At 53.4% G+C, this 26,257-nt stretch overlaps 3 protein-coding genes across 11 annotated transcripts in view; 1 reads left to right on the forward strand and 2 right to left on the reverse strand.

Annotated features, from left to right (window-relative positions):
• Positions 1-63: 63 nt before the first annotated feature.
• On the reverse strand, positions 64-2,984 carry CCDC27 (coiled-coil domain containing 27). Its single transcript, XM_023940409.2, has 6 exons — positions 2,577-2,984; positions 1,674-1,804; positions 1,458-1,535; positions 960-1,172; positions 392-496; positions 64-292 (listed from the first exon to the last, which is right to left on the reverse strand). Exons 1-6 carry the CDS (start codon positions 2,677-2,679, stop codon positions 158-160), a joined length of 765 nt encoding a protein of 254 aa, XP_023796177.1. The 5' UTR covers positions 2,680-2,984; the 3' UTR covers positions 64-157.
• On the forward strand, positions 2,739-11,569 carry LOC111938606 (uncharacterized). Of its 7 annotated transcripts, XM_086860775.1 has the most exons (11): positions 2,739-3,035; positions 3,605-4,129; positions 5,002-5,072; positions 5,505-5,613; positions 5,748-5,878; positions 6,278-6,385; positions 7,294-7,412; positions 8,181-8,337; positions 8,798-9,709; positions 10,361-10,768; positions 11,180-11,569. In XM_086860775.1, exons 1-9 carry the CDS (start codon positions 2,800-2,802, stop codon positions 8,944-8,946), a joined length of 1,605 nt encoding a protein of 534 aa, XP_086716901.1. In that variant the 5' UTR covers positions 2,739-2,799; the 3' UTR covers positions 8,947-9,709; positions 10,361-10,768; positions 11,180-11,569. The 7 variants fall into 7 exon arrangements, with proteins under 7 accessions (XP_086716901.1, XP_086716900.1, XP_086716906.1 ...); XM_086860774.1 differs by having other exon boundaries at positions 8,798-10,768; XM_086860780.1 differs by lacking the exon at positions 8,798-9,709 and having other exon boundaries at positions 10,577-10,768; positions 11,180-11,264.
• TP73 (tumor protein p73) overlaps positions 10,219-26,257 on the reverse strand; it is a 32,928-nt gene continuing 16,889 nt past the window's right edge. For all 3 annotated transcript variants that reach the window (XM_086860772.1, XM_086860773.1, XM_023940397.2), the window contains exons 5-14: positions 17,716-17,902; positions 17,485-17,600; positions 16,917-17,026; positions 16,433-16,575; positions 16,013-16,101; positions 15,586-15,710; positions 15,046-15,200; positions 14,808-14,940; positions 14,018-14,111; positions 10,219-12,467 (exon numbers count right to left, since the gene is read on the reverse strand). In XM_086860772.1, coding sequence (XP_086716898.1) covers positions 12,147-12,467; positions 14,018-14,111; positions 14,808-14,940; positions 15,046-15,200; positions 15,586-15,710; positions 16,013-16,101; positions 16,433-16,575; positions 16,917-17,026; positions 17,485-17,600; positions 17,716-17,902 — 1,473 coding nt within the window. In that variant the 3' untranslated portion in view covers positions 10,219-12,146. The remainder of the gene's footprint in view (positions 12,468-14,017; positions 14,112-14,807; positions 14,941-15,045; positions 15,201-15,585; positions 15,711-16,012; positions 16,102-16,432; positions 16,576-16,916; positions 17,027-17,484; positions 17,601-17,715; positions 17,903-26,257) is intronic.

The following is a 26,257-nucleotide window of genomic DNA, read 5'->3' on the forward strand; positions in this document are numbered from 1 at the left end:
GAATTAAAGTGACTTGTGCTCTGAGTTGGCTGAAACAATTGAATCAGAAACTCCCACAGAACATGGTGTCAGTAAAATGAGTTTAATTCATTGTAATGCACCAGCTCTGAGCCCAGAACCCAGAGCCTGAGGCTGGTGATGGGTTCTGGCTCAGCCATCAGAGCCTTTCTATCCTGGAGGAGGTCCTTCTCCTCGCAGGCGATGATGTGCGGCTGTCGCTGCTCAGCAGTGACACCTTGCTACCCTTGTTCTTCAGCATCTGCTGGAACTCCGTCCGCTCATTAATGATTTTCTGAAAATCAGCAACATGTAAAGAGGTGGGAAGGCTGAGAGAAGCACTGCAAAGTGTTCTCTTCCTGGCTGCTGGAAGCTGTTTGGAAGAGCCACATACCTGCATTGCCTCCAGCACCTCGTTGTCTGTGAGCTCGGCCGAGGGGCTCTGGATGCCCTCCACGCTGAATGTAGCCTGGATTATTTTGTTTCGATACCTTTCAAACTTAGGGTAAAAGAGGAGAGCAGTGTGTTCAGTCTTTATGTGCAGTTCCTTGGCATTTGCATGGACTTACAAGCCTGTGCTGTCAGGCTTGGGCAAAAGACTAGTGAATGATGATGTGGAAAGTGTTTAATGTGAAATTACATGCAGTTTGGGCTTCACTGAAAGTGCTGTGGTAATTATGTGGGTCTAGATGGGCCAAGGCTCTTCCCCTGGCACCAGGCACATCTGCCTGCAAGAGATGACTTTAAGGTGGTTCTTGTTACCTTGGGTCTGTAAGGATGTTAGAAATTTGGTGATGTGCCTCAACTGAACTAATTTCTCAAGGGTTTCTGGTATCTGAGGTCTGTTTTCTTTTTAAGTGGCACAAGAGCTGCCTGCTCCACAGCTAGAAAGCAAAGGGACTGAGATTCCCAAGTGTGCCAAGAGGGGGACAGGGCTCTGAGCTGAAAGAGGCCATGCTTGCCTTGCTGCTGATGTGCTCCAGTGCCACTCTAGTTTGTAGCTCCTTGTGCTGCAGTGCCTCAGCCTGGCTCTGGATCTCCTTCTGAGCCTGTTTCTGCTCCAGGAGGTGAAGGTGGGTGTTCACAACCTCGGCCTGCAGCTGGCTGATTTTCCCCTGTAACTCACTGATGATCTCCTTCTGCTCAGCCAGCTGGGATTCTTGTTCTCTAACAACCTGAGCAGATACAGAAATCCAGCTGTCACTGGGTAGAAGAAAGTGAACAAGTTTGGCCTCATTTTCACACTATTTGGTCCAAATGCTTTCTGGGCAGAATCTATGGACTAACAATCTCACTTGTACTGGTAGCTGTTGTTATTTATTATTGTTATTATATTAGTAGTTTTCTCTAAAACTACTTGGATTAAGATGGGGTTTTGTATGCCAAACTCCACCAGCCCTAAAACCAGCCCAATGAAGCAGAAATTACCACTTTTCTGTATAGGCTTTACACTAATTCACCTGCTGAAGATTGCGGTTCTCCTCCTCCATCATCGCCGTGATTTCTTCCTGCCTCTGTTCTTCTGTCAGGCTGAAAAACTGGAAGGAAAATATTCTACACTTCAGTTTTGCAGCTACAGGTGCCCCATGCCTGTGAGAGAGGGACATGTTGCTAAAATCCCAAATTCCTAGCTGCCATGTCTCCTGCTAGCCATGGCCACCAATCTTGGGCCATACCTTGTCAGACAAAGCTTGGAGCTGGACTTCTCGCTCTCTGAGCTGCTTCTGGAGAAATTCCTTTTCAGATCTGATTCTCCGAAGCTCAGATTCTTGGATCTCCATCTGTCTTTGCAAGGAAGAGATAGCACCTGTAAAGTGGGAGAGTACTCTGTTAGCAAAGGAGATCCCTGCTGAATGCTCTGTAGCTGCTTTTTTCAGGTAAGCATAAGCAAAGCCACTGTGGGAACAGTCTGGGAACAGACTTGGGTCACATTAATGCTGCAGCCATAGTGATTCTGGGTGATAATGTGGTTTGTGGTGCTTTGCTGGGATGTGGGTTTGTACAGCCTGAACAAGAAAAGGTTGTTTCACTTCAGGGTGACCTAACTGTGACCTTCCAGTACCACAAGGAGCCGACAACAAAGATGGGGAGAGACTGTTTACAAGGACCTGGAGTGACAGGACAAGGGGGGATAGCTTCACACTGATAGAGAGCAGATTTAGATGGGGTATTAGAAAAAATTCTTCCCTGGGAGGGTGGGGAGGCCCTGCCCCATCCCTGAAAGTGTGCAAGGCCAGGTTGGATGGGGCGTGGAATAACCTGGGATAGGGGAATGTGTCCCTGCCCATGGCAGGGGGTGGGATTGGGTGGTTTTAAGGTCCCTCCAACCCAAACCATTTTGGGATTCCATATGTATTAAACAACCCGACTTTCTGCGAGGATACGCAGTGTCATTCTGCTCAGGGCTTTCTCTGCTGGGTTTTCTCATGTTCTTCACTTCCAAGGAGAGGAAAAGTGTTTTCAGAACCAATGGCTTTTCAGCTTATGAGCAACACCCTGCGATGTTTTCAATGTCAAAGGAGCCGAACTGAATGAGACCTAGGCAGGTGAAGGTGTGCGCTGGTCACCTCCCACGGTACCTATGGCCATGTTGTGGTCATCCTTGGCTTTCCGCAGCTCCTGCTGGAGTTGTCCCATGATTTCGGTGGGCGCCGGTCCCTGCGAGCCGCCACAGGCTTCCATCGCCCGGGGCTGGGCCGGGCCGGGGCCTCTCCCGGCGCCGCGGGGCTCGGAGCGGGGCCGCTGCCGGGCAACGGCGTGAGGCGGCCGGGCCTTCCGCTTCCGAGTCAGCGGGGCCGGGCCATGGGGCGGAGGAGGAAGACGCTGCACGAGTACGCGGCCGAGCTCTCGGAACTGTCGGTGCGGCGGGAGCCGGCGGGGCCGGGCCCGGCCGTTGCCGTGGAGACGCTGTTCTGCTCCCCGTGCCAGCTGCCCCTCAGGGTGCGCCGCGACCGCATCCTGGAGCACCTCAGCTCGGGCCGCCACTGCCGCAACCGCCGCCTGCTCCGGCAGCTCGGGCTGCGCGCCCCGGGGCTCCGGTGAGGGACTCAGCCGGCCTTTCCCTGCCTCAGCCGCCTCCTCTCAGTCTCACCCGACCGGCCGCTGCTCGGGTTCATCCGGCCCGTTCTCCCTCACCCGAGCCCAGAGCTGTGTCCCCAGCTGGGTCGGAGCAGTGCCCGTCCCCCTGTGCTGGGCACTGCTGAGGCCCAGCGAGTGCCGTGTCCAGCTCTGTCCCTCACTGCAAAAGAGACATGAGGAGCTGGAGTGTTCCCCATGGAGCTGGGGAAGGCTCTGGGAATCACTCCTATGAGGAGTGACTGAGGGAGCTGTGTGTGGCACTTAGTGCTGTGGTTCAGTTGACAAGGAGGTGTTCAGACAGAGGTTTACTCTGATGATCTTAGAGGTCCTGTCCAACCTTAATGATTCTTTAATTATCTGTCTCATCTGACCCCACTCAAAAAACACTTGGACAACATCTTCAGACATACGGTGATCTTCTTGGGGTGTTTTTATGCGGGGTGTTCTTCTCAAGAGTTGGATTTGATGATCTTTGTGGGTCCCTTCCAGCTCAGGATATTCTCTTATTCTCTGATCTCTGTCTCCCCAGCTCTGCAGGTCCTGACTCCAGCCTGAGCCTGAGCCTGCCCCTGCCACTCGACGTGCCCTCCTTGCTCTCCCATCCCTCCTTCCTCATCACCACTGGATCCAGCACCGGCTACAGCATGGTCCCCTCCCCGCCCTCCTACCACAAACTGCTGATTCCCCACCACCCCATTCCCACCACACACAGGGACGACCCAACGCCCTCCACCTCTCGCAGCCACCCCTCACCTCTGGCCACCTTCCACACCAGGATTGAACCTCTTGGCCAAAGTGGGCCCACACCTGATGCCTCCAACAGCCCGATGCCCCCCTCGTGTCACGGTAGCAGTGGCATCGGCCTCGTGCTCTTCGGTGCGGGGCTCGTGAGCAAAGCCTTGTTGCAAAGCCTGCTGGAGGAGACGGGCTGCTGCCTGCTGTACGTGGTGGAGGATCGGCCAGAGGAGGTGGAACGTGCCTTTGGCGCCGAGGTCCCGGCCAGCACCAGGGTGCTGCGGCAGCAGGACACCGCTGTCGCGCTCGGTGATCCGCGGTACTGACGGCTGTGAGCTCCCGTGTGGGGCTCTGCTCAGGGCAGGGGGTTCCATGCAAGCCTTGCCTTCCCCTCTGGGAAACTCTGTAGCAGCCCCAGACTGTGCCTCTAGCCATCCGTGTGGGAGTGAGGGGCCCTTTTGTCACCTACCCACGGAGTCTCTGAGAAGCTTAACTGGGCTTACATACCCAGATTAATGCAGACTTGGAGGTGTTCAGTTACAGGGAGTTTTGTTAAGAAATATAAAAAGACCATTTTCCTCCATTCCCACAGAATAATAAATGATGCCTTCCCTACTACCTGCCAGTTTTCCTGTCTCAGAGCAGTCAGCTGAGTTTGGTGACTCTTGGAACTCTGAGATAAGCAAGGGTTGGTGTAAATAGGAAAGGTTGCAGCCTTTTGCTGCGCAGTTGTACTGAACTGTAACATCACTAAAGTGCTGTTACCATCAGGTCTAAAATATTGCAAGAGGAAAAGGCAGAGGTTTTGGGAAAGGCTGATTTGATACTAGGAAGTAAAGAATCACAGGAAGCTAAGATGCATTGATCAGCAGCTCTACCACATAAATTGGATTTCTCTGTGTGTGTTAACTGACAGGATTTAAATCCTTTCTAAAGGAAACCTTTAAAATACTTTTCTCCTTAAAGATGCAGGAAAAGCAGTGCAATTCCTTTGTGCCACTTGTAATTTTAATCTATGTCTGTCACTTTATATATCATCTTTGAAGCAGGCACTGAGTTCCTTCTACAGCCCAGCTGGCTCTTCCAGAGCAATGGGGTTTTAGGTTTTTTTAACTAACTAAATTGAGCTTTTGAGCATTGTTTGATCTAGTGAAAAGCTCATCTTCACTGAAGATCTCTCGATTCCTGCAGAGTCTCTGGAGCCATTATTTGTTCCCCACCTGATGAAGCCCCTGAGATGGTAAGAGATGCCTTACAAGCAGGTAAGAGGAGCAGCTGCACATTCAGCTTTTCCCTGTGCCCATTGATGTGCACTTGTGAGTGTGTTTGTGTTTCAGCAGCAGCCCTGGAGCTGTGCAGGCTCTCTAATTGTGTCATTACAGTGACTGAGATCACTGCTGATGTGAATGGCTGGACACCAGTGGGGTTTGTACTGTACTGGTCCTACTATGACTGAGCAGTGTCTCATCCTAAAATCCCACCCAGGATTGCTGGTGAATGCTGGTCAAAGAAAAGCTGTCACCAAAACAGTCCCACTCCTGGGGTCTGGGACAGCTGAAACCACAGCAGGCAGGCAGAAGGGGGTAAATGCCATCAAAACCAGAAATGTCACAAGCTGTGTACATTATTGCAAGATCAAGGGTTTTGTGCAGCTGTGTCTCCTCTGAGCCCTGTGTGTGTCCTGTTTTGCACAGGTAAAGGTGTGTTCTGCGAGGGGCTGCCCAGCTTGGACAGACAGACAGCAGAAGCCTGTTTTGATGAGGTCAGCAGGTGTGGGAGGCCACTTGTGTGTGGGTTCTACAAGTAAGACGAGTGGTTTTCCTGTGATTAATTCTTGATAAAATCACGTGTCTGGAAGCAGCACTGATTCCTCAGGCTTTCCTGACTTTGTCCTTAAATCAGCTTGGTTTCACCTCATTCCTTGTTTCCCTTGTAAGGCGCTTTGACCCAGCCCTGCAGTTCTTGTACAGGAAGGTGCGGGACAGCCAGGCGCTGGGCAGGATCCACCGGATATCCACCATCAGCAGCCTCTATCCAGCAGCCTCTATCCAGCAGCTGAAAGCCTCAGGTACCCAGCAGGTTCCTGCTGAAGAGTCTAGGCTTGACTCAGAGTCATGGAATGGTTTGGGGGGAAAACGACCTTTAAGCTCATCTGTTCCACCCCCTGTCATGGGCAGAGACACCTCAGCCAGACCAGGTTGATCCAAAACCTGTCCTGCCTGGCCTGGAAATGCTTCTGTGTTCTGTGGGAATTCCCCTGAGTTTGTATAGCCTTAAGATCCATGGGGAGGAGTGTTTTTTGATGAGTGTTTTCTTTACCAAACTTCATTTCTGTGCATGTTTTGTCCCTTTAGTATTAGTTTCTTCACTGTGGGGGCTTTTTATATCATCTCTGTGCAGTTCAGAAATGTTCATTGGCTGTGGGTTTCAATATGGAGACCTTAACACTCAGTTTTGGTTCTTCCAGGTGGCATTTTTTACAACGCTGCTGTGCATGACATAGATATTATCAGTTTGTTGTTGGGAGAGAGTGTGCCAGATACAGTATTTTCCCTGGGCCATGCCTTCTGTGCAGGTAAGAATGAGTCCTTTGATGGTTTATTGGGTACCTCTGGACTTCAGTGTTAAAACTGGGAAGAAAGAAGGAACAAGAGGCATGTTAGCCATGACATAGTTGTTCCATCATGGAGCAGTTGAGTAAACAGGTTGGTGAAACAGATGGCAGGTTCCTTGGGGGTACTTGATGAAGATCTCTGAATCTGGTGAATCTCCTGCTGATGTGAAGCAGGACATCATTGAACATTACTCTGCAGGACAACAGGTTTGGAGCCAGAGTGCAGAAAATACTAAGCAAAGGTTTGAGCTCACAAGAATGTCAATGAAACGTTAATTCTGTGCTTTCTCTGGCCCTTCCCTGTGGATCCCAGCACAAAGCTGTGTGTTTGCTCTGGGTCATGTTGGGCTGACATGCATGCTCTGGGTTACCACACTCATTTAAATGAACCATAAAAGGTGGAAGCTGCCATTTTTTAAATGGAAATGCAGAGTTTTAATTAAGGTAATTGCAGCAGCTGCCAAGCTTGACTGGCTGGGGTGAGGAGGGGCAGGATGCAGCGCTCTCCTCCATGGCACAGCATTGAAATGCAGCAAACAAGAGCCCTCCAGGAAGGTTCTGTACCCTCTGCCTTGCTCCAGCAACGTGCTGGAAGTTGCCTGATCCTGGAAGCAGAGGTGGGATGCCCTCATTAGGGAGAGCTGCAGGCTGGGAAGGTGGAGTTGGGCCTGGGGCTGTGTGTTCCTGCAGAACTGCCTGTTCTTCATCAGAAATGCTGCTGAAGCAGCTGGAGTGCTGTCATCAGGGCGTCCTGTGGGAAGGTGTCACGAAGCCAGTGTCAGCTCCCGAAGGAAGAAGAGGAGTTTGTAGCTGCAGAATGTGCTGGTTTGCTGTTCCTGGGGTGAGAGCCAGGCCTGTTTTGTTCCCAGACATGGGCTGCCTGAGGGACGTGGACACGGTCGCCATCAGCATGAAGTTCCCCAGCGGGGCCATTGTCACTCTGGATGTCAGCCAGCACTGCACCAGGAGCTGTGACCAGCGGCTGGAGGTGGGGTCCTGCTGCTCAGTCAAGTTTGTTTTGGCTCCACAGCCCAGCACAAGTTTTCCCCTCTGAGTGTGCCTGCAGCACATTTCCCAAAACCTCTCTATAACAGAATCATAGAATCACTGAGGTTGGGAAAGACCTCCAGGATCATCAAATCCAACCTGTGACCAATCCCCACCTTGTCACCCAGAGCAGAGCTCTGAGTGCCCCATCTATTTGTTGGGCTGTTGCCTCAGTGGCTCCTTGTCCTTATTCAATCTACAACCCATTTTCTCTTTTCTCACCCAAATTTTCCCTCTGTTCTGTGCATTCTGTGGTGTTATGAGCTGCATGAATCATACCAGAGCAGGATCTGGTGCCTGCTCTCCTGAGGCTGAAAGCAGATTTCCTTTGTCCTTTCCAGAGTGGTTTCAGGTGTGTAGCAAGAGTTCAGCATATTGAAGGGGAAGAAGAGTATAAATTCTTGCAGTCATGAATAATTACAGCTGTGGGGGCTGGTCTTGGGGAGGAATTTCTGTTAAACACTTAGAAAAGGGGCTTTGCTCAGGTGAGGTACCACACAAGTGGAAGCCACTGTGCTGCAGCATATCCATGGTGTTTCTGCTGTGTCTGAGCCAAACCATGTTTGGCTGGGGCAAGTGTGACTTCTCATTTCAGACCTTTTGTCTTGATTTTACAAACCAGGGCTTCTCTAACCTGGCCAGGCATGCAAGATTGAAAATGTGATAACTTAGAAATGTTTGTTCTTCTCTGTTTTGCTCCTTCCCTCAGGTTCATGGGTCTCAAGGGACATTAAGGGTGGACAACCAGAACCCCCTGGGCATCACAGAGCATGGGACTTCTGTGTCCATCTGTCCCCAGACCCAAGCTGAGCGCTACAGAGATGCATACAGGGAGCTCTTCTGGCACTTTCTGAGAAGCCTGAAAGGTGGGACAAGGCTTAAATTGATGGCTGGTGTTGCTTTGGATTGGCTTTGTTGGGGGATACACTGTGTCAGGTCATCAGGATGGGTGGGGGATGATCTGAAACACTGTGCTAGGAAGAAATGAGAGTTGGGAGGGGAAATTGCCTTGGACCTTACTCTCTTTTGTGATGAAAGCAGCTGTTTGTGACAGCCAGGAGACCCTTTTCTGGGGTTCTGGCTGCCCAAGAAGGGATAAAAATCGCAGAATCATGGAGTGGGTTGGGTAGGAAGAGGCTTTGAAGATCATCTAGTCCAAGTAATTTTGTTCAGCAGTATTTCAGTTGTTGTGGCTGCTTTGACAGGGCAGAAGAAGGGGCTGAAATGTTTTAAATCCTGGGGCTGCAGCACCAGGAGCTGCTGTGGTGGGATCTGTGTTCACAAGGGACCATGGGTTCCATGCAGGCCTTTGTTCCTGTCCCACAGGCCAGGAGCACCCCATGGTCACCAAGGAGCAGTTCCTTTGGACGATCCAGGTCACTGCAGCGGCTGAGCAGTCCTGGAGGAACAGATCTGCTGTGGATTTGCACAGCAGTGCCACAGATCTGGCTGGAGTCAAGGCTGAGCTCGTGTGACAGCCACTCAGCTGGATCACGGGGAGGATTTCTCACCCAGTGCCTCAACAGAAGCCTGGATGGCAGTTTTGATGTTCCCACTGGGAATGTCCAGCAGACAGAGGCACTTCTGAGCCAGGAGCACTCAGTGCAGGGGCAGTGCAGGGTTCCTACCGCATCAGCCAGAGCCTGCAAGAAATTCTGTGTGGTTTCATCCAGGTGGATTTTCCTCCTAGAGAGTGCTGCTGGCCGTGGAGCTCTGCTTTCCTGGGAGAAGAGTGATGTTCCTTGGGCTAGGCAAGGTGGTGTAGGACCACCAATAGCTGGGATGAGGGAGAAGTCTCCCTTTGGAGAGGGAACAGCCACTGCCTGCCTGGAGAAGTCACAAGCAGGTGCCTTCCCAGCAGTGTCACAAGTGAGGTGATGTAATGCTCAAAAAACACAAGAGCATCTGGTCTGTGAATATGGATATATGGAAGAAATTCTTCCCTTTGAGGGTGGTGAGGGGCTGGAGTGGATTTCTCTGAGAAACTGTGGCTGCCCCATTCCTGGAAGTGTTCAGGGCCACTTTGGACAGGGCTTGGAGCAAGGTGGGATAGTGAAAGGTGTCCCTGCCCATGGCAGGGGGTGGGATGGGACGAGCTTTAAGGTTCCTTCCAAACAAACCAATCGGGATTCCACGATCCTGTTTAGGACACAGGCCCCAGCAGAAGGCAGAGCCACAGGCCAGTCAGTGTTTCTGCCAGGAGCTTTGGACCTTTGTCATGTGTGGAGCTCTCTGCAGGTGTGTGGCTCTGACTGTTCCTGTATGCCTGTCACATGCCAGTTTTCAAGATCTTTTGAAACCTTTTTTTTTTTGTATTTTTACTGAATTACAACAACATTCTTGATGTCTTTCATTTCAAGGCATTATTTTATAAACTTCTTGCAAGGACCTTTAGTTCAATCAATTTCCAGTTCCTACCTATGGAATATATACTCCTAAAACTTGAAATAGTGGTGAATTTGTGTTCTCTTTGGGAAATTGTTTTTTACAGCGTAATTTTTCAAGCTCAGAAAAACTGTGTCTTAATGCATTCTCCATTTAATTCACTATTTTTTAACCATTTATTGAAAAAAAAAAAAAAGTTTTACGTATCTGGAAGCTGCTTTTTGCCTCTCTGTACTCACTGTAGAAGTTTAGTACTCAATGGTGGGTTTCTTTTTCATTTCAGTAGCTTCAGGTCCTTTGAGGCCCTACAGGTGAAGGTTTACTCTGGGTTTCTGTCCAGTTTTAATTTCCAGATGCAGCAATTGCCACATGTGCTTTTATTGTGTTAAAAACAAACAAACAAACAAAAAAACAACCCCAAAACAAAACAGAAGAGAAACCACAGCTATAAAAATAACACAATTTCCAAAGATAACATTACAAAATATACAATTCCTACCACAGAGTGATCCATTAATACTGCTGGGAACAGCCTCAGGAACGCTGGAAATGTGAGTGGTTGTTGCAAAAGCTTTAAAGCATTAAAGTGCTTTACTGAGCCATTTCTTGGGGACACAGATCCACTGTCAGCCATGCCAGGGGAGATCCCAATCGCAGAGGTTCCCAATCCCTGTGGTGTGAGGGGTGGGATGGCCTCAGGGATTGTGACTGCACCTGCAGCTCACCAGCACCCGAGGAAGAGGAGGGGCAGGAGGTCACCTCTGTGTGCTGAAGGCTCGGAGCTGCTGTGGGACACCCAGAGAGGGCCTTGGAGGAGGGTCCCAGTGAGTGCAGCACGTCCAGCGGTCACACTTCTGTCACCCTTGGAGAGGGAACAGCCACTGCCTGCCTGGAGGAGAAGTCACATCTCAGGTGAGCCCTAGTGGGACTTGAGCTCTTCTGCTCTTGCTTAGAGGGTCCAGGGCTTTGGGAAGGGCACCCAGCCCCCTCCCCAGCCTGGGGGTGATGGGAAGCGGGTGCAGGGCTGTCTTTGGAGGCCTCCAGAGGGAGAGTGCAGCAGTGGGAATGTGCTGGGTGGCGTCATCTGTGCAGGTTTCCTCAGGTTGCCTAAAATCTCAAGTGATTCAGGGCTGAGGGGGGAGATGCAGCAGCTCCCTGCCCTCCCTCCCACAGCAACAGCTCCTGTGACTTCCAGTGCCTTTCCAAGACCTGGTGTGGGGCATTGCCTTCCCAAATGCGTAGGGAATAAACATTCAGGGAGGGAGCACATCTATTTGTGTCCTTGCTTTCTGTGAAGGCTTTTTCCCCTGTCTGAATCCACAGAGAAATTACAGCTGGGAGAAATGACCAGGAACAGAAGAGAATTGGGCAGCCAGTCCATGCTGTCCTCCTGAAAGATGGAATTTACACCATGGCATTCCAGCTTGTCAGGTCTGACCTGTCAACAAAACTCCCCAAGGGAGCAAGGAGGGATTATTCAGACCTCTGACTTCTCAGAACAATCACTGGCTTTCCCCCTCCTCCACAACTGCATGCAAGAGATTCAGAGGAGGAAAAAAAAATGAGTTTTGAATAGATAAGACTGGAGACAGGCTTCTCTGCATGTTTACATGCTACAACATGAAATTAATTTAGTTGACACTGCAGTATCTCAGGAGTCAGTATCAATTTTTATAGCTTACATGAAAATAAATCTTTCTCCTTACAGCACAATGAGCTTACTGTATGTACATTCTGTTTATATACACCAACCTTTAAGTACAAGAACACATTGGTAATGGACAAACAGGGCCTTTCTGGCTCTACAGAGGGCTGAGGGAAGGGATGCGTTTGGCAGTCCATGGAAAAGCAGGATGTGGCTTCACACCAGTCCCTGGCAATGCCTGCACAGGTCAGGGCTGAGTCCGTGTTGCAGTGACAAAGCCCTCTCAGCTTGGGACACCACAGAGAACATGGACAATGAGCAGGGATGAGAAAAACATGCTGTCCTTACACAGCTGGATGCAGGGATGCTCCAGGAAAACACAAACCAGACAGTGCCTCCTGTGCCATGGGCAGGCAGAAATCCTGCTCCGGCTGCTGAGCAGGCTCAGCTGCCCTCCTCCTTTTCTTCGTCCTCCTCCTCACCTCCAGTTTCCTCCCCAGGGCAGGCACCTCCTGCCTGGCTCAGGGCCTGCAGTTCCCCTGGATAACAAAATTAAACTTCTCCAGGTGCCCAAGGCTGCAAATACATTTCAGGGGGGCGCGGTTTGTCACCCCAGCGGTGTCTCGCTGCCACCTCTGGAGCCCCTCAGTTGATCTCTCCCTCCGTGAACTCCTCCTTTATGGACTGTTTGCGGGATTTGCAGTCCGGGAGGTCGAAGCCGAAGTCGGCCCAGTCGTCGGCCGCGCCGCGGTTGGGGATGGTGATGGTGTGGCGCACGCGGAAATGCACGGCCTCCATCACCCGCTGCCGCTGCAGCTCTCCCGAGCTGCCGATGGAGATGGTGGAGGCATTGCTGCTGGAGCGGATCAGCTGCTGGGCCCCGTAGTCGTGGCTCTGCTTGAGCTCCTGCAGACCCCGCCAGATGATCATCCGGTACTGCTCTGGGATCTTCAGTGCTCCGAGATCCTGCAAGGACAACACGGCTGAGGCATAGCTGCCAGAGATGTGTCTGTACCAGCAGGAGAGAGCCCCGGACCCCCAGGTCATGCTTTTGGGGGGGACACATGGGCACGATGCCCAACGGAGCGGGGCTGGACCTCCTGCCGTGGCCATGGGTGCATCATCCCCTGCGTTATTCCTGTTTGTAACCCAGTCACTCAACCGCATCTCTGCAGGTTGGAGACTTTTCGTTATTGTTTTGGGAGGGGCTCACATCAAACTGATGTGGAAATGGAAGGGAAGGAAGGGATCATTCCCCTCGGACACAGGTTGTAGAGCAGCATGTGGAGCATCCTTGTGCCTGTGCACTTGGGATGGCCTCTGCTCTGGCCCTGGCCCAGGAGGCTGGAGCAGCACCAGCATCGAGCATTGAGGTGGGTGACACCAGGAGAGGTGGGTGACCTCAGACTGGGGACACACACCAGCACAGGGGGAGCTGCCAGGGATCCATGTTAATGCCAACACAGAGACTCACGGGAGTGTTAACTGGAGCAGACAGCGAGTATGCAATTAGTAGCTACAAATGCCGACTCAGACACACAGCTCTGCCCTGACACAAGTTTTGGCGATTCCTAAACGTTTCCTTGGACAGCTGACACACGGTCATGGAGTTAGTTCAGCAAATGGTGCAAAACCAGGCTCAGGTTACACAACTGGCCCCAGCCACCAGTGACAAATCATCATCTCTCCCGCGGGATGTTGTAGCTGGCAGGTAGAGACACTGCTACACTTGCCTGGGGCAAAATGGGGTCAAAACAGGGTTGGGCAGGAGTTCTGTCTCAGCCAAAACACAAACTCCAGGATTTACAGGGCTTGCTACAGCTCAAAGGGTTCAGGATTATTTTTTGTTTTCCCTTTTCTTGTTCCTCTGATGGGCTGTGGAAGCCCTGGCTCCAGTGCTGCCCCTGTTACCAGCACCACAGTGTGGCAGCCGCAGAGGCTGATGCTCTGGGCACACACAGCGGATTTCCAGCATCCCCTCCATGCTTTTTCTGACAGCTTTTGCCTGACCTTGGCTATTTTGTTCCAGACTTCCCTTAATAAAAATGCCCTGGGCTCAACTCCCTTTTTTCAGCCTTTTTCATCTTAAAGACTAGCCGGGGAAGAGGTGAGACCAGATTAAATCTCCCTGAAGCGCAGTGGGGTTCCCTGCCGGCTCCGTGGGAGTTGCAGTGTTCCACTGAGCACCTCAACAGTGTTCTCTGTGTTAGGTGGAAAATGTCCCTGAGCTCTGGCCTGGGAATCTTTGATCTCTCTTGTTTCTGAGAGTCTGGAGGAAGCAGCTGAGGCTGGCCGTGGTTTTTTGGGACTGGCTGTGATTTTTACCAAGGCCTGAGCTATAGCCTCTGAAGGACCATCAAGGGGACAGGAATGACAGGCATCGATTCTGGGAGCACATGTTCTGTGTGAGGGGTTGGGGCACAGGTTTCCCTTCCTCCAAAACAGTTTGGTTTTGCTTTTCAGACCAACAGCTGCTGGAAACAAGTGGTAAGAACAGATCTCCCCAAAGCATTTACCTCTATGGATAGGTTCTGCAGGTGGTAAATATTCTGTAACCCTTGTGAGGTGAAATAGTCGATGCAGTTTGGACACCCCAATCCTGTTAAAAAACTGCAGAGAAAGTTTGGAAAATAAAGTGGCATTAAGTTCTCATGAACAACAGCTGTGTCCCATCTCTGTGGGACAGACCATGTCAGATGGGGGATGTAGACAGCTCCACTGCCACTAAGGTCAAAGCAAAATGTGGGGTTATGTTCATTCCTAAAACTACAGATGTTTTTCTCCTGATTGTCTGAGATTTTGGCTCAGAACCCATATAATATGAGGGAGCTCAATCTTCTGGGGAGGGGGATCAGGGCATGCTCTGGGCTCTGCCCTGTGTGGATGCTGGCCCAAGGTCTGTCAAAGCATCCATGGTCAAAGGCCAAAACATTAAAAACCTGCAGAGCTGTCAATGCATTTCTGATTGAAATAATCCACATGGACCCATTTCCAGTTGTTGCTGGAAGGGGAAGGGGAAGCTCATAAAGCCACATGCCATTGGACATGTAGGACAAGACCCTCTTTTGGATGTAATTAAATTTCTAATTGATCAGGGACAGATTCCAGAGAGGTTTATGAGGGCAGTGAGGATTTCTGACTGATTGGTAGCTGGGCTTTGGTTGCTGAGGTGAGAGGAACAGCAGTGATTTCTCAGTTGGGGCCAGTGGCCAGTTGACCAGTTGCCAGACAGATGGGAAGGTTAGAGCAGGGGACACAGCAAGGAACAGAGGACAAGACAGCCAGGACAGCGGGTGCCTGCCCTACCTGACAAGGCTGGGGTCGGGGTTGTAGGGTGGTGGGGGGGTGCAGTGTGAGCCGGACACCATGGACTGGGATGAGTGGCCCCCGTTCATTTCTCCATTGGTCTGCATGGGGTGGCTGTTCAGCATTCCAGGTCCTGGGCAGAGGCAACAAACACACCCGTCAGACACCACCCAGACCCGATAACCCCCACTCCTGGGCAGGGAGAGCCCTGTGCTCGGCCTGGTGACGCAGGACGTACCCATGGGGCCCAGGCTGGGTGCAGAACTGGAGCTGTGCTGGGCAGGCTGCCCCACCAGTTGGTTCACAGAGGGCAGCTTGTTGATTCCTCCACCGTGGACTTTATTCATGGGGGAAAGGACGGGGCCGTAGGAGGATGGTGTCTGCAGCTGGCTCCTGTTTGGGAGGGGAACACACTGGTCAGACTGGGGTGAGTGGGATGGAGCTGCCCTGTTCTGGCCTGGAGGGAGCTCCAGTCCATCAGGCCTCCCTACCAAGGGTGCTCAGGGGCTGTGGGGCTCTCAAGGGGCTGCAGAGGTCTGGGGGACCGGGGGGATCTTAGGGACCATGGGGGTCTTGGTGATGGCAGAGGTCTTAGAACTGCGGGGGTTTCAGGAGGCTGCAGGGGCCTGGAGGATTGGGGGGTTCTTGGGGACTGTGGGGGTCTCAGGGGTTGTGGGGGGTTCTCTGGGACTGTTAGGGTCTCTGGGACTTTGGGGGTCACATGTGCTCTGATGGTCTCAGGGGCTGTGAGGATCTCGGGGGCTGTGGCAGGACTCACTGCCTCTGCAGGAGCTGCTGCTGCTGCTGCCGGTAGGAATCCACCAGCTGCTGTGGGACCAGCTCCACCAGCTCCAGGCTCTCCTTTATCTTCATCAGGATCTCAAAGTTCTCCCGGCCTCGAACCTGGAGGAGAGAACAAGACCAGGACTTTGCTTTATTCCCGTCCCACCTGGCCAATTCCCCATGCTCCCTTTTTCCCACCCAGACTGTCACTGTGGCCAGGGACTGTTTGGGATGCCGGAATCCCTTGGACATGTGTCCATGGATGCTTTTGCTCCTATTGCCAAGGCCCCTGCTGTCCTACAAGAGCCTTTGCAGCCCCAACCTGCCCAACATCCCCTCCCCAAGCTGCTTCTGGCAGAGGGGATGGTGCCACTGCTGTCCCAAGCCGATTTCTGACCCAGTTGCAGCACACCCACACTTACAGGCACGTAGTACATCTCCTCCTCCCCGTGCCTCCGTTTCTTAATGCCAGTGCCCAGCGCTGGGATGCCCTGGGGGCTCTGCTTGAAGGCTGGAAAGGAGAGGGGAAGAGAGTTGGTGGAGTCGTGGGAGATAGGACATGGCAGGGAGCACTTCAAGCTGTGCAGGACGCTAAAACCATTCTCTTGGGGCCTGGCATGGGAGTGTCCCTTTGCTATTGTCAATAATGAACAAACGTATCTGGCCACGAGAGCCATGCACAGGTATCTTCAGACTCTGTGGGGAGAGGGGCGGGGTCCGACTTATGAGGTTTAGTGGAGAAAGGTGGAAACATCATCCCTGAGTGTGGATTTGAGCCCCAAGGTCAGGAGTGCAGGGATTTCGGGTGCCCTGGGCCCCCCAGCCGCTGACAGGGGACTCACTGCGCTTGTTGGCATTGCCGTTCTTGGCCGCGCTCTCGTTCAGGGCTTGCTGCTCTCGGAAATGATCCTCGTCAGCTTTCCTGTCCCTGCCCGGACAGGCACAGATCCGCCCCTCGAAGGATCTCCTCCCCAGGACCTGGCCACTGGGAGAACAGAGCAATCAGTGACCCTGCTTCTCCTTGGGAAGGGCACCGGGACTCAATCCAGGCAGAAACCAGATGGCGACCCTCAGGGAGCAACGGAGCCCCTCAGCAGCTGGCTCCTGGGGAAGAGGCACTCCTGGGGCAGAGGAAGGCTCCAGCTGCTGGGCCGGGTCCCTGGTCCCTCCGTGCCAGCCCTTTTCCAAGCTGGCAGAGGGGAGCATTCCTGTGCCATGAGCTGGGGCTGCCCCGTTCCCTTCCCTGGGGGTGCTCCCTGCAGGGGAAGGTTCCTTCCCCAGCCCTCCCGCAGTGGGATGCCCATCCCTGCTCCCGCAGCCACTCACTCTCTCGTCTCCAGGGTGATGATGATGAGGATGGGCCTCCTGTTCATCCCTCCCACGCAGCTGCTGTTGCACATGAAGTTGTACAGGATGGTGGTGAACTCGGTCCCCACCTGCCCGGGAGGGGAGAGCAGGTGCTGAGCGGGGAGTGTGAGGAGAGACAGGCTGGGATCCCCGGGGAGTGGAGAAGAGGAGGGGAGGCAGGCTGGGATCCCCCAGGAGTGAAGAATCAGGGCTGGACCCTGTGGCACAGGGCTGGTGCTTCGGCGGGATGAGCAGGGGAACACTGGGGATGGTGTGGGGATGGTCCCAGCTGGAAAGAGGGGACTGTACAAGGACTGTGGGGGCACCCGGGGCAGGACTGCAGGGAATATCCCATTTCACCCCACTTCCCAAGATCAGGCTGCTCTGGGATGCTTCACAGGGCTGGGAGCTGCAGGTTCTGGAGTGTAGCTGCCACCACTTGGGGGCGAGCACAGAGATGTGCCAGGGCGAGGGGGACATTGGGCCAAGCAGCCCAAACCAGGGAGGCAGGGGCTGGTCCTTCCCCCTGCCTCGAGCAGCCGGGTACCTGTGGTGGCTCATAGGGCACCATCACGCTCTGCCGCCCCGTCACCGGGTCATCCACGTACTGGGACAGGTTGTTGCCTTCCACCCGGATGAGGTGGCTGGCAGGGGCTGACTGGCCTGCAGGGCAAACCTCCAGTTAGAGCCAGGGCTGCTGCCCAGGGCGCTCATCCCGTGTGCACGAGAGCTGTGACACAAGGGACGTGTGTCCGTGGGCACAGCTTAGAGCCCTCACCGTCATTGAAGTCGCGGCCGAGCTCGTGGTTGGGGCAGCGCTTCACCACCTCGGTGACGTGTTCTGCCTTCTTGTAGACAGGCATGGCCCGGATGATGGTGCCTGGGGGCGGCGAGGTGGACACCTTGATCTGGATGGGGCATGTCTTGGCAATCTGACAGTAGAGCTTCTTCAGCAGCGGGGAGTACTGGAAAAGAGGAGACATCCCTCAGGTGAGCATCACTGGTGTTGTGGTGTTGGGGTGGAGGGTGCTCCCCTGGCCAGCCTCAGCTTCCTGTGCTGCTCTGGTGTAAAGGTGTTCCCGTTCCCCTGGAAATGTTGAAATCTGATTATTTCACCCACATTATGTGGTTTCTTCTTCCCACATAAACCAGACACAGCCACCTCCTGGGGCAGGGAAGGGTTCCCCAGATGGGCAAAGGCTCTGGCAGAGCAGGGCACAACTGCACTGAGACAGAGGGAATCTCACTGAAAATCAACAAAACCATCATCATTCATGCATCATTCAGCCTGTTTTGGAAATATTCCCAAGTCTGTCTCACACAGGGCTCCTGACCAAGGGTGACACACCACAGCCTGAGGAAATCGTGCTTGATGCCATTAGCAGTGTCACAGCCGATTAGGCAGGACCTGGGAAACAAACCCACAGACGGGTTTGTCCTGATCCTGACTCAATCCTTTGCAGCAGCAGTGGTTCAGGGAGAGGATGGGGTAGGGACATGATGGGGACCACTGCCTGAGCTGGCTGTGGGAGGAGGATGCTCTGTGGCAGCTAGAGGCAGTACCAACCATAACTTCTGAGTAGAAAATTGTTTGTGGCCACCAAATTCCTCCCTGTGAGGGCACAGTGGGGTTTTCTCAGTGGCAAACTCCTCTCACAAGGCCCTTGGATGGGGGAAGCTCTGGGGTCTGCAGTGTGTGTGTCCCTCCAGAGCAGGGCTGGGGAAGGAGAGCCTGTCCTTCACCTTCCAGGAACTGCCCAGGTGTGGGGATGTGCAATTCCCTTCCACCTCAGCCATGCCATGCTGTTTTCCATCTCGCAAGGAATGTGTTTGCTATACACCAGCCCACCCCTGTGCTCGGAGCAGCCCGTCCCTGCATGGCAGGGCATGTTCCTGCTCCAGGTATTTTATCTCATCCCCACAACACAGAGCCTGCTGCCAAAAAAATACCACCGTGCAGAGCATTTGTAGGGATGTTAAAGCTTGTCCTGAGCCATCCAAATACAGGTGTGCCGAGGGGAGGCTCTGCTCTCCCCGTGCTGGGCGGCTCCTGAGTGGGGGCTGCCCAGAATGGGGGCTCAGCACAGGGCTGGAAGCTGTTCAGGGGCTGACAGTGGTGGCTCAGTCCCGACTTTTCCTGGCCACGAGCGTGTCCCAGTGCAGCTGTGGATCAGGCAGAAAGGATTTGTGTCTCCCAGTCCTGCTGCCCTGGCTGCAGGAGATCTGCCTGTGGCTGAGCAAGGTGCTCCCAACACCAGGACTGGGACATGGCAAACAAGAGAAATATTTCCAGGTTTGTCTCATTTAGGTGGTCTCTGGGGAAGTTCTGGGGAGACATAAAGGGCAGAGGCTCTGCCAAGGCAAACAGCAGCAGCTCCTGCAGCTCCTGCAGCACTGGACTGGTTGTAGCTAGCAGCAGGTACCTGGAGGTTCAGTGGGGTATCCTCAGTGTCCCAAGTTCAGAACCTGCTCAGCGCTGGGGAGAGCAGGAAGATGCTGTGGTTACTGGAGGATGGTGACTGAGAGGTGTAACACGTACTTGAACCTGACAACAAGAATTAATCCTTATTTTTGTAGGCACTTTGACTCGCCCAACAAATGAGGATACTTGGAAACATCCACTAAAATCCCCAAATTTGCACTCACACCGGATGATGCTGACTACACCTTGACTCCATGGCCAGGTTAGCTTCCTGGGCGTGATCCTGCATCCCTAGCAGGGATTCTCAGGGATCAGGCCTGAGCTGGAAGCGTGGGCTGCACTCACAGTGTGGTGACCCTGCTCTGCCTGGCCAAAACTCCCATGTGGCTACAGACCACGGGACTCACTCACCCAGCACGATGGGGTTTAACACCCTCGTTTAGAGGAGCCACCATGGCAAAACAAGGGTTATTTGGAGGGGGCTCTTCCTTGCCAGGTGTTAAAATACTGACAACTCCTGTCAAAGGATCTTTTCATGTAGACATTCCCGGGCAGCCCTCAACATGCCTGGGAACTATAACTGCTCTGGAGGAGCAGAGGTGCATTATGGCAAGTTCTTTGGTAACAAATTCTCTCATTATACCATGTTATGACATGGATAAATCTCTGTTAAATAGCAGAGTGATGCCCTGCAGGGGGAAGGCGGCCGCTCCGTGCAGACTTGCCTCCGCTGATAACCTTATCGTGTCCCAACAGCTCCGGGATCGCCTTCAAAGATCCCTCCACAATAACAAACTATTCTTTTAAGGAACTCCCTGCTGATAATTCTGGGCAAGAAAAGTCCAGGCTGTGTCCTGGGCAGCTGCACTCCTGATTCCTCTCTGTGTAGAGCCATCCTGTGCTGTGTCTCCAGCCGCAGCCAGGGCTGAGCGCTCCCAGCCCTGCAGACCCACACTGCTCAGGGCCACCAGGACAGCCAGCATTGTCTTTTTGGGATCCCAGGAGGTTCTGCATCCCCAGCTGTACTGCATCCCCAGCTTGGCAATATACTCTCTGTACGAGATAGCAAAACCTCTGCTGAGCAGAATGTCCCTGGGCAGACATCTCTCTCCTCCATTATCTGTATTTGATAATTATCTGCCCCATGCACATCTCTGCCAGCCTGTGCTGCATCACCTGAGGCCCTGGTACCTCCCAGAACAGCCATACCCTTCACAGCACCCTGCAGGGACCACAGGCACCATGGGTTCCTCAAGTGTGACATGAGGCAGTGGCAGAGCAGAACTCAGAGATCAAAACGCTGGGATTTAATCGCAGACCAGCGCCGCCGCATTGCTGCTTCGGCTCCCTGTGTGTCATGGCTGTGTTCCTGCCACCTGCGCTGGGGGAACCTCAGTCTGTACACCCACATCCTTCCCATTCTGCAGTGTTTGGACAAACTGACCTCTCAGGACATGTGACACCTGGGTCACAGCCAAAGCTCAGGTCACTTGAGCTGTGGCCAGCTTGCTGCCGGCACAGGAACAACATCTTGGGGCACCTGAACCCCTTCCTGGCACGTCCAGACCTCAGCTCCAGGATTTCTTTCCCATGTACAAAGAAGCCAGACTCCTGCCTGTGTCTCCACACCCTGCTCTGTCCTGGGGACCACAGGTGTCTATTTCCATGCTTACATTAGGACTCAGGTCATCTCTGTTCCTGTAGGACATCGGAGAGTGTCTGTTATTGTGTGTTACCATGTGTGTGAGGAACACAATGGTTTCTGTGGCTTGTGGGTTGCTTGAGGCAGCACAGAGCAGCAGCAGCACTGACAGTCTCCCCTGGAGCCTATGGGAACACAGAAGCTCTATTTCTCTGGGATTTCCTGCAGCTGCCAGTGTCACACTCAGCTTCTGAGCTGACAGTGCGATGCCAGCTCTGTCTCTGTCCCTTCCCTGCTACTGCTGTCTGTCCAGAGCACTAGGAATAAGCCAAAAAACGGAGAAGCCAAATTATTTAACTCCTAGCAGCCTATCAGCTCTAAGCTCTGTTTCCCCAAGAGCTTAGTGCCACAAAGAGTCCTTGGATGTCTTTGAAGTGCAGCTGCTTTTCAGTGAGATGAGATCGCTGTGGGGCTTCACCATGGTTATCCTGGTGCTGCTGCCCCAAGGAAGTGTTCTGGACACCAAGATTCCACTGAGTGAATGTCCCACAATGGCTCGTGGATGCAGCAGTGATGTGGAGTCTCAGCATCCATCACTGCCCACCCCGAGAGAGGACCAGGAGATGGCTCCAGAGGCCATCACTGCTCCAGGGCTGCCTCCCCATGCAGGAAATGAGCAGGGAGAGGTGGTTTTCCCTCGCACAAAAAATAACCTGAATCCTCTGCCTGGAAAGACCTCCTGGGGAAGTCCATCTTGCCCGGCTGTCCCTGGGCAGCAGAACCGCTAGGAGGATGTGTCCCAACAGATTTGGAGCTGATAAAATCTTATTTATCTTCAACTGTTGACACCGAAGCGTCTAGACTTGCCTGTTGGGGAAGGCACAGCCAAGGCCTCCTTTCCCTCTAGAAGGAAATGATTTGCTCAACAATTGCTTTTTCCACAAATCCTCCCCCCATCCCTACCAGCCACCTCCTCCTCTTCTCCTACATTCCAGGCTTCTCATTAGCTTTACTCAAGACGTGTCCAGGACTGCAGTCAATGGATCCCCAATAAAGCCACTGGCCTGGCAAGGCAGAGAGAAGAAAAGTGCTGCCTCCGGCTGCTAATTTCCTTGCACTCCCCGGCAAGCAGCTGCGGAGCTGCATCCTGGGACAGGTTGGGGCAGATCGCAGCCGAGAGGTGATAATAACGTGTCTGTCATCTTCCCCAGACATGTAGCATCTTGCAAACCGCAAATACCGTTAACCGGCTCGGACGAATCTGTTACGACAGATCCTGGAAGACGTGCCGGCGGCACAGCTAATTTTTTTTTCTCCGTCTAATTTTTTTTTAATAACCATTTTTTAATCACCGGCCTGTAAACTCCTCACTGAGCTGGAAATTCCTCCCCAAGCTACTTTGTTGCTCATTTACTACGAGCCAGGTTTGAGTATGACTGGTGCCTGAGAGGGGAGTGTCCAGTGGGGCCTGAGGTACCTGCCCAGCACACAGGTGGGCTGGACAGTGGGGATATTGCCCTGGGGATGGCTGTAGGAGGTACCCTGGTACACTGTGCCTCCAGTCCCTGCATCACAGCAGTGATGGATCAGGGTCATAAGGGATGCCCCAAAACCCATCTCCCCATCTTCCCAGTCCCTGCACCACAATAATGATGGGTTGGGGTGATGGTCATAAGGGATGTCCCAACACTCACCTCCCGGTGTCTGTGGTTTCAGTACCACGGCAGTGATGCCTTGGGGTGACTCCAGCCACCACCAGCTGTGCCCAGGACAGGGGGTCTCAACGCACTCAGCAGAGCCCCCTGATCACCCCAGCCATCATCAGCTGCAGGGGGTCTCTGTCCCCCACAGGTCCCCCAGCCTTACAGACCACTGAGGTCTCAGGGCCTCGCAGCAGAGCAGCACAGGGAGGCTCCCTGTGCTCCAGCTCGTGTTCTTCTACCTTAATTAGCATGCTATTACTGCTAATTAAAATTCCTTGGTTTGCCCCCAAAGGACTCCTCTCCCAGCCTTCCCAAGTGAGCACATCCTTAAAATAACTTCCAGCTGGGGCCTCTCTCACTGCTGATCCAGCACTGGCACTCTGGGGGCTTAATCTCTTCTAGTGGATCTGACTCCCTCTGTGTGGTGGATACTCAGATCCCCTCAGAGCCCAGAGCTCCCTCCCTCCCTCCCAAAAAGGGAAGCCACAAATTCAGCAAGGAGGTTACTTCACACCGCCAAGGATGCAGGGAGCAGGCTGGGAGGAGAAGGAAGGGAAGAGGAGGCTGAGCTGGCCTTGGGAATTGCTGCTGGGAAGGAAATATGAAAACCAGCACAGCAAGAGCAAGATTTCAGGGGGCTGGCTCTGGAGCACCCCAGGAGGGCTGTGCCATGCAGGAGGGGCTGTTCCTCTGCTGTCTCAGCCACTGCCTGCAGTGGGCATGGGCAGTGAGTGGGTTTGCCAAGGGCACACCAGCATCCTCTCCCCCTCAGATACACTGGAAATCAGGGCTCCCAACCCTCTCCCACCTCTCCTGCCAGGGAGCTTTGCCTTCCTGATGGAGCAGCATTGCCAGGAAGCCATTCCCTTGACCTGTGCATACCAGACACGTTCAAGATAGTGGAGCTGATAGCGGGATCATGTTGGAACATCACACACCGAATTCCTTTGCCTTTTTTCTTAATTCCATTGTGTCTGGAGCTCCTGGAGCCTCATCCACACCCTGAGAGAGCTGGTGGAAAGCCTCCAGTGGGTTTGCTTCCATGGGCTCTGGAGCAGGCAGGTGCTGGGGTTGATTTCCAACTTCTGGCACACCAAAATATTGTCTGCACAGCTATTCAGTGTCCTCAGCTATGTGAGGCCCAAATCATCTCCAGGCCATGGCTGTTGGACAGCAACCTCCCTGGGATATGGAAAGGTGCCACCTTCTCACCTCCAGAGAGTTTGCAGAGGGGTTCTTGGTACAGAGATGCTCCTGAAGAATTTTCGCTCCTCTTTGTATCTGCCTCTACCCCAAAGAGCCACAGACAGCAACCGGCAAGGAAGAACCTGCCTCCCAGCACACCAATCACTCCCATCCTCCTCATTCAGTCAGGACCAGAGAAAGCATTTCAGCTCCCCAGTGCCCATGCTCCAGCTGCAAGATCTATCAAGCAAGAGGAACCAGTCCCACGCTGCCATCTCCGCTGGCCGAGCACTGGGATGCAGGCTGCTTTGCTGTTTGCCATCCATGGGAGCAGGAGCAGCTCCCCTCGGCTGCGGACCTGCCCAGCCTTTCCCTCGCAGGCTGTTTGCTGCCCCAAACAGCATCAGCACCCTGGGTGTGGTTCAGACCCTCCACGCCCGTGTCAGAGACCCCCCTGCCTGCCTGCTCGGGGGTTTGTCCATCTCCCCCCGGCTCCAGGGGCTCCGTGTGTGCCCAGGCAGCTCCCCCTCAGCCTGGATCCCCACGTCCCTCCGCAGCCCGGCCGCGGGAGGCCAAAGACCCCATTAACGCCTCTGCATCTCCGGCACCTGCGACAGCGTCCGGCCGGGAGGGAGCCCCGACCGCCGCCAGCCCGACTTGAGAAAAATCCTAATTATCCGTCACTTCCCAGCTGGCTGGCGTGGCGAGGGGCTGCGGCTGCAGCGTGTCCGGGCAGCAGCGGGCAGCGGGGGCTCCGGGATGCCGGCGAGCCCCGGCTTGCAGCTCCCGGCCCGCCCCGCCCGGCGGCCCGCCTGCCACAGGGGGGCTTCCAGCCCGCACGGAAAACCTTATTTTCGGCATCTGGCCGTTGCTCTCTGCGATAAGAAGGCCATTAAAAATGAAAAGGGAGGTGGCAGCAGCCTGGAGGGCTTCCCACAGCACGGGAAGGCGCGGCCGCTTCTGTCCGGGGCTGGTGGTGACACTCAGAGCTCAGCCCGGGGGTTGGGACAGGGTCACCCACAATGTCACCCAGCACTGCCCAGAGTCCCTGCCAGGACAGAGCTGGGTAATGTCAGTCCCAAGGCTTCACCCTTTTCCATTCACAGATTTCCTAAATTAGAAAATCAGTATTTTGAAGCAAGGGAGAGCAGCTGATGATGTTCTGGTCCCATTGTCCACACTGCTACCCTCAGACCCCTTCCTCCTCCTCCTGCATTGAGTCAAGGGTATCTGCTAAAGCACATCTTATCTCTGGAGAGATATGCAGACTCCTCATTTGAATCCTTCAGGAGTTGGGAGAATCCACCACATTCCTTGGTAAATTGTTCCTATGGTTAATTATCCTCACTGCTAAAAAAAAAAATAAAATAAATATTCCTCCTTGTTTCTAGTCTGAATTTGCCTGGCTTCAGCTTCCAAGTGCTGGATCTCATTATGTCTTTTGCTATTAGATTAAAGAGCTGGCTGCTATCAGGAACTATCTCCTGGGCATACCATGATCGAGCCCCCTTGCTCTTCTTGGGGAGAACTTCCATGCAGAATGTTTCTTTTCTATTGCTCTACAAGGAATCTGTTCCAAACTGTTCGTCTTCTTCACATCTCCCTCCCAGGCCGTGTCTGTTTTGTCAATAGAGGGTTTGAAGTGTGGACAGGAGCACTGTGTGTGGGCAGGGCTTGGGGACACTTGGCTCCCCTGCCCGGGTGATACTGATTTGCCCAGCCCTGCAGACCAAGCGCTTGTCCAGGATTATAGAGGGGCCAGCTCATCTGGTGCTTAGGAGCCTCCTTTTCTAAGTGAGGGAAAATAGGAAATGCCACATCTCCCAGAGGGATTCTAGTCAAAACCCTTCAAAACCAGGAGGCCATTGAGCTACACGCTTCCATCAACCACAGCTTGTGATTATATCAAAATATGATGCCAAATCTTTTGACAAGATGACTCACACAAACCATTTGTTTTGGCATTGCCTGCTCACCAGCTGTCCTTTCCTCTGTGGCCAGATCCTCCATGGTTCAACCCCAAACTGCAAGAGACCTTCAGCTGAGACTTCTTCAGTGCAGTGGACCCCTCGTTGCTCCAAAATGCTGCCCAGCGCATTGGCTCTGCTGAGCTTGTGGTCAGTGCTTGTGGAAATTGATCAGCCATCCTGGCATAAAATATTGGGTGCAGCAAAGCTCAGCATATCCAAAAGCCATGAGGCTTCCCCAGGGGGAACAGGCTGGGTTGGTTCTTCCTGAGTGCTGCCCCAAACCACGCAGGTCCTGCACAGCACCAGGATGGTTGGTGCTGCTGTGCTTGGTGTGACCATCACTGCACTGTCAGACGTCCCTTTCTGTCCCCACACCTACTGAACAGGCACTTCCCAAG

This window comes from Cyanistes caeruleus, chromosome 22, assembly GCF_971803275.1.
Source record: "Cyanistes caeruleus chromosome 22, bCyaCae1.hap1.1, whole genome shotgun sequence".
NCBI classification, from domain to species: Eukaryota; Metazoa; Chordata; class Aves; order Passeriformes; family Paridae; genus Cyanistes; species Cyanistes caeruleus.

Coding starts and splice junctions, on each gene's coding strand:
- LOC111938606 (XM_086860780.1), top strand. CDS start 2,800: ATGGGGCGGAGGAGGAAGACGCTGCACGAGTACGCGGCCGAGCTCTCG. Junction 3,036..3,604: donor CTGCGCGCCCCGGGGCTCCG/GTGAGGGACTCA, acceptor CTGTCTCCCCAG/CTCTGCAGGTCCTGACTCCA. Junction 7,413..8,180: donor GCTGTGACCAGCGGCTGGAG/GTGGGGTCCTGC, acceptor TCCTTCCCTCAG/GTTCATGGGTCTCAAGGGAC.
- CCDC27 (XM_023940409.2), bottom strand. CDS start 2,679: ATGGAAGCCTGTGGCGGCTCGCAGGGACCGGCGCCCACCGAAATCATG. Junction 1,805..2,576: donor TGACCACAACATGGCCATAG/GTACCGTGGGAG, acceptor CCCACTTTACAG/GTGCTATCTCTTCCTTGCAA. Junction 1,173..1,457: donor AGAACCGCAATCTTCAGCAG/GTGAATTAGTGT, acceptor GTATCTGCTCAG/GTTGTTAGAGAACAAGAATC.